The 6,024-nt window shown below is 44.0% G+C and overlaps 1 protein-coding gene across 2 annotated transcripts in view; it reads right to left on the bottom strand.

Moving 5' to 3' along the window:
• Window positions 1–208: 208 nt before the first annotated feature.
• LOC138662848 (oocyte zinc finger protein XlCOF22-like) overlaps window positions 209–6,024 on the bottom strand; it is a 57,971-nt gene continuing 52,155 nt past the window's right edge. Inside the window, exon 7 of one of the 2 annotated variants that reach the window (XM_069748825.1) lies at window positions 209–1,478. In XM_069748825.1, the coding sequence (XP_069604926.1) occupies window positions 340–1,478 (1,139 nt within the window). In that variant the 3' untranslated portion in view covers window positions 209–339. The remainder of the gene's footprint in view (window positions 1,479–6,024) is intronic. The other variant, XM_069748826.1, reaches the window with a different exon arrangement.

Genomic DNA, 6,024 nt, shown 5'->3' with positions numbered 1-6,024 from the left:
GTTTGTGCTACCACACTAGTACCTTCATTGGGGCTTACACTGATTTAGGGGTTTGCATGGCTCCATTGTGGGACTCTTTACAGTAGGATTTTAGACATTCCCTTTTCTTTTCTCGCAGTCTTTTTCCTTTACGCGCGGTCTCTAGCTTTTTTGTATCTTTCCTATAGTTGCCACCTCTGATCCCCAGCTGGACACGATCAATCCCTCTTACTTTACCTCTTCTCCCCGTGTGAGTTCTCTGGTGACTAACAAGATTCCTTTTGTGGTTAAAACATTTCCCACATTCTGAACAGGAAAAAGGATTCTCCCATGTGTGAGTTCTTTGATGGCTATCAAGATCTATTTTCCATTTAAAACATTTTCCACATTCTGAACATGAAAAAGGTTTCTCCCCTGTGTGAGTTCTCTGGTGACTAACAAGTTTCCCTTTGTGGGTAAAACATTTCCCACATTCTGAACATAAAAAGGCTTCTCTCCTGTGTGGGTTCTTTGGTGTTCATCAAGATTCCCTTTGCAGGTAAAAAATTTACCACATTCTGAACATGAAAAAGGCTTCTCCCCTGTGTGAGTTCTATGGTGAATAACAAGCAGTGATTTACGTGCAAAACACTTCCCACATTCTGAACAGGAAAAAGGCTTCTCCCCTGTGTGAGTTCTCTGGTGACTAACAAGATTCCTTTTGTGGTTAAAACATTTCCCACATTCTGAACAGGAAAAAGGATTCTCCCCTGTGTGAGTTCTTTGATGGCTATCAAGATCTATTTTCCATTTAAAACATTTCCCACATTCTGAACATGAAAAAGGTTTCTCCCCTGTGTGAGTTCTCTGGTGACTAACAAGATTCCATTTGTGGGTAAAACATTTCCCACATTCTGAACATGAAAAAGGCTTCTGTCCTGTGTGGGTTCTTTGGTGTTCATCAAGATTCCCTTTGCAGGTAAAAAATTTCCCACATTCTGAACATGAAAAAGGCTTCTCTCCTGTGTGTGTTCTACGGTGTCTAACAAGATTCTCTTTGAGGGTAAAACATTTCCCACATTCTGAACAGGAAAAAGGCTTCTCCCCTGTGTGAGTTCTATGGTGAGTAACAAGCAGTGATTTACGTGCAAAACATTTCCCACATTCTGCACAGGAAAAAGGCTTCTCCCCTGTGTGGATTCTTTGGTGTCTAACAAAATGTGATTTCTTGTTAAAACATTTCCCACATTGTGAACATGAAAATGACTTATTTTTTGCTTTAGGAGCAGTTTGTTTTTTAATGCCTCTTTTGTGACTATGATTTTCTTTAGTAGTCAGTAATAAATCAGAAGATGGGACCTGTTTCATAGGATCAGATGACAGATCTTTGCTGTGAATGGATGATGATATATCTGGAGTAACAGCAATCACTTCAGTTGTATCTTGTAGGATCTCAAGCTCATCAGATTTAAAAATTGAAGATGTCAGCTGTCCCTCTGATCTCCTGGTACAGTCATCTGCTAAGATAAAAAAAAACATTTTTTTTAATAAAGTATCCTTGAGATTTATATTTTTGAATATTTCTACTTAAACTGTCCATAAAATGGCAAGCTATGTAAAAAACGTTATTTACCAAGACAATGACTGTTCACAGTCTAACAGAAAAACCTTGTTGGATGAACAAGTAGTGTGTGGTGTTCAACTGTTTGTTCATTCTGACTCCCAAATATCGAATAAAAAGAAACCAATCAATGTTATGTAGGCGAAAATAATACCAATTCTCATCTCACAAAAACAAGTCCCCACTCAGGTCCATCATCTGTCAATGGAAAAACAGAGGTTCCCACACTATTAGTGGCTCAAAGGCTGTTGAAAAGCAACAAAGTTTCTATAAACCAATCCAGAAAAATCCGCTCTCACTTCTGAGTCTTGCAGTGTGCTCAAACAACATTTAGGATCCCTGTATTTAGCACTATTATAGTGAGAATAATCCACTTAATTTACTGTGTGTGTGTCTCCTGGAGCACAATCTGGGCATTATGTGCTGGGTAATAAAATGGCAAATGTGTAATTTTCACTCTCCAATATCCACTTCATGCTAATTTCCAGAAAGTGGCTGTGGAGTCAAAATATTCATTCCTCCTACACACGTGGTCTAAATTGTTGATACCCCTCGTTTAATGACAGAAAAACCCACAATGGTCACAGAAATAGCTTGAATCTGACAAAAGTAATAATAAATCAAAAATCTATGAAAATCAACAAATGAGGACATTGCTTTTCAACCATGCTTCCACAGAAATTAAAAAAAGTACAACTCATAAAATAGGCCTGGACAGAAATGATGGGACCCTTAACTCAAGCGCTTCGTGACTGCCAACGGTAGATAAACATCTGTGTTAGCAGGGCTTTGTGCAGCGCCAAAGTTTGTCTATGGTCAGCAGTTTTGTGCTCATCGGGACCCCCATGTACCTTATAACGAGGGGATTCCGGCTCACAATGCTTACTGTGACCCCCCGACCTCATCGAGACCTGATTGGCTCAGGTCCTGATGACGTCGGCATCACACCGGACAAATTACTTGGACAGTTGGTTGTAGCAACGAACTTTCCCGGGTGAGCTGCCTCACAAAAACGCTGATTCTACTCAGATCACCTGTCAGTGAGAGATTAGAGGAGAAACAGTGTTACAAGTGCTGCTGGCAACAGCTGTGTCAGTCAGCGATTTTGCTATAAAGTAAAAAAAAAAACAGATAAGGCAGGTTAGGGTTAGGGCTATAGTTAGGGTTAGTGTTGGGGCTAAAGTTAGGGTTAGGGTTAATGTTAGGCTAAAGTTAGGGTTAGGATTTATTCTAATGTTAGGGTTAAGCTAAAGAATTAGGCTTTTCTCAATTGTCTCCCCAATAATTTGGTCACATCAGTCACATCAGAGTTTTCTATTTCCGGAAAAAATAAATAAAAACTTATTAAATGGCCCGTCAGTATTATAGTGCAGAGGGGGCTTACAAAGTTTTATGTTCTAACAGCGAAGAAAGTGCTGTGCCAGATGGCCATGTGGATTTCGAGGGCTTTAGTAGCAGCAACAGTGATAGCTCAGAAATGAGCAGTGATTCTGGTCCATCCTCACACACAAGGACCAGTACAACAAGAAGGACAAATAGCGCTTCTGGAGAAATGTATCCAACTCAGGGAACAATGCCCAGTACTAGCGCTGTCCCTAGTGCTCGTGATTTGGTGCACACCAATGTCCAAGGGGCTTTGCCTCTTGGTGTAGGATTTCCCAGATGGAAGGCTTCAGATTCGGCTACTCCATTCATCCCTAATTTTAATGCCATTCCTTGTATAAATGTGGAGGTGGAAAATTTTGGACCAATTAATTTGTTTCTGATAGATAGCTTGCTAGAGCATATTGACCTACAAACAAATTTATATGCATCCCAATTCATCAGCCAGAATCCACGATCCTATCATGCTAGGTTAAATTTATGGACACCAACTTATGTCCTAGAAAATAAAAAAAATTTAGGACTTACATTCGATCCATTCGCTCAAAACCACATTCAAGAAGTTTATTAACCCTTCAGGTGTTTCACAGGAATTTTTGGAATGTTTTAATAAAAATGAACATTTAACTTTTTTTCACAAAAAATTTAGTTCAGCTCCAATTTGTTTTATTTTACCAAGGGTAACAGGAGAAAATGGACCCCAAAAATTGTTGTACACTTTGTCCTGAGTACTCCGATACCCCATATGTGGGAGTAAACCACTGTTTAGGCGCATGGCAGAGCTCGGAAGCGAAGGAGCGCCATTTGACTTTTCAATGCAAAATTGACTGGAATTGAGATGCGACGCCATGTTGCGTTTAGAGAGCCACTAATGTGCCTAAACATTAAAACCCCCCACAAGTGACACCATTTTGGAAAGTAGACCCCCTAAGGAACTTATCTAGATGTGTGGTGAGCATTTTGACCCACCAAGTGCTTCACAGAAGTTTATAATGCAGAGCCGTAAAAATAAAAAATCATATTTTTTCACTAAAATGATTTCTTCGCCTCCAATTTTTTATTTTCCCAAGAGTAAGAGAAGAAATTGGACCCCAAAAGTTGTTGTACAATTTGTCTTGAGTACGCTGTTACCCCATATGTGGGGGTAAACCACTGTTTGGGCGTATGGCAGAGCTCGGAAGGTAAGGAGCGCCATTTGACTTTTCAATGCAAAATTGACTGGAATTGAGATGCGACGCCATGTTGCGTTTAGAGAGCCACTGTAACAACTCTGCTGGCATCACAGCATGGCCTCACATCTCTCACACAATCTTACCCACTGCTCCAGGCCATGATGTGCTTTCTCTTTAATGCCAGCTCCATGTTCTGTGTCTCTGCTCTCTGCTTGCCTCATGGCTATGTGTATAGGGGGCCGGTGCCTGAACTCTCTGGTTCTTATAGGAATCAGGTGCACCTGTCCAATCAGTTCCTGACCAATTATCAAGAGGCCTCCTGTATATAGTGCAGCTCCACCCTGTGGTCTGGGCCTGTCCAATGTGTTAGCTCAGTTAGTGTTTAGGTGCTGAGTTTGCCTAGCCTTGCTCTGAGTTACTCCCTCTCTGGAGGCTTTTCTCTGTGCTATTGCCTTGATCCTGTAGTCCGCCCTCCAGGAGGCAGAATATCCTGGTCCCTGTGTCTTTGTCCCTGTGTCTTGTTCTATTGCCTTGTCTGTACTTTGTCTTTTCTCGGTCTCCTTGTCTGTGGCTTCCTTCCCTGCTTTCTTTCCTTGTGTTTTCTGTTTGCTTACACTCCGCACTCTTGCGGCTCTGCACTCAGACTTTGCTTCGCACTCTCTGGCTTTGCTCTGTGGCTCCGCTCTTTGCGGTTCTATCTGGCTCCGCTCTTTGCGGTACTGTCTGGCTCCGCCTTCAGCGTCTCCGCTCTTGGCTCCGCCTCCAGCGTCTCCGCTCTTGGCTCCGCCTCCAGCGTCTCCGCTCTTGGCTCCGCCTCCAGCGTCTCCGCTCTTGGCTCCGCCTCTAGCGTCTCCGCTCTTGGCTCCGCCTCTAGCGTCTCCGCTCTTGGCTCCGCCTCCAGTGTCTCCGCTCTTGGCTCCGCCTCCAGCGTCTCCGCTCTTGGCTCCGCCTCCAGCGTCTCCGCCCTTGGCTCTGCCTTCTCCTTCTCTTTTCTTAGTTCCACCTTCAAAACCAGGGATTCAAGCTTCAGGAGGCTAATTTGCATATTCCAGGTGCCTTCTGGGAGAAGCGAAGTCTCCCTAAGCTAGAAGATCGTTGGGTACAGCCGGGACCAGCTGCTTCGAAAGCATCACCAAACCAGGGATTCAAGCTTCAGGAGGCTAATTTGCATATTCCAGGTGCCTTCTGGGAGAAGCGAAGTCTCCCTAAGCTAGAAGATCGTTGGGTACAGCCGGGACCAGCTGCTTCGAAAGCATCACCAAACCAGGGATTCAAGCTTCAGGAGGCTAATTTGCATATTCCAGGTGCCTTCTGGGAGAAGCGAAGTCTCCCTAAGCTAGAAGATCGTTGGGTACAGCCGGGACCAGCTGCTTCGAAAGCATCACCAAACCAGGGATTCAAGCTTCAGGAGGCTAATTTGCATATTCCAGGTGCCTTCTGGGAGAAGCGAAGTCTCTCTAAGCTAGAAGATCGTTGGGTACAGCCGGGACCAGCTGCTTCGAAAGCATCACCAAACCAGGGATTCAAGCTTCAGGAGGCTAATTTGCATATTCCAGGTGCCTTCTGGGAGAAGCGAAGTCTCCCTAAGCTAGAAGATCGTTGGGTACAGCCGGGACCAGCTGCTTCGAAAGCATCACCAAACCAGGGATTCAAGCTTCAGGAGGCTAATTTGCATATTCCAGGTGCCTTCTGGGAGAAGCGAAGTCTCTCTAAGCTAGAAGATCGTTGGGTACAGCCGGGACCAGCTGCTTCGAAAGCATCACCAAACCAGGGATTCAAGCTTCAGGAGGCTAATTTGCATATTCCAGGTGCCTTCTGGGAGAAGCGAAGTCTCCCTAAGCTAGAAGATCGTTGGGTACAGCCGGGACCAGCTGCTTCGAAAGCATCACC

The sequence above is a fragment of the Ranitomeya imitator genome, chromosome 2, assembly GCF_032444005.1.
Source record: "Ranitomeya imitator isolate aRanImi1 chromosome 2, aRanImi1.pri, whole genome shotgun sequence".
NCBI lineage: Eukaryota > Metazoa > Chordata > Amphibia > Anura > Dendrobatidae > Ranitomeya > Ranitomeya imitator.
The sequence above is the reverse complement of the archived record's forward strand: the minus strand, read 5'-3'. Positions and strand labels throughout refer to the sequence as shown.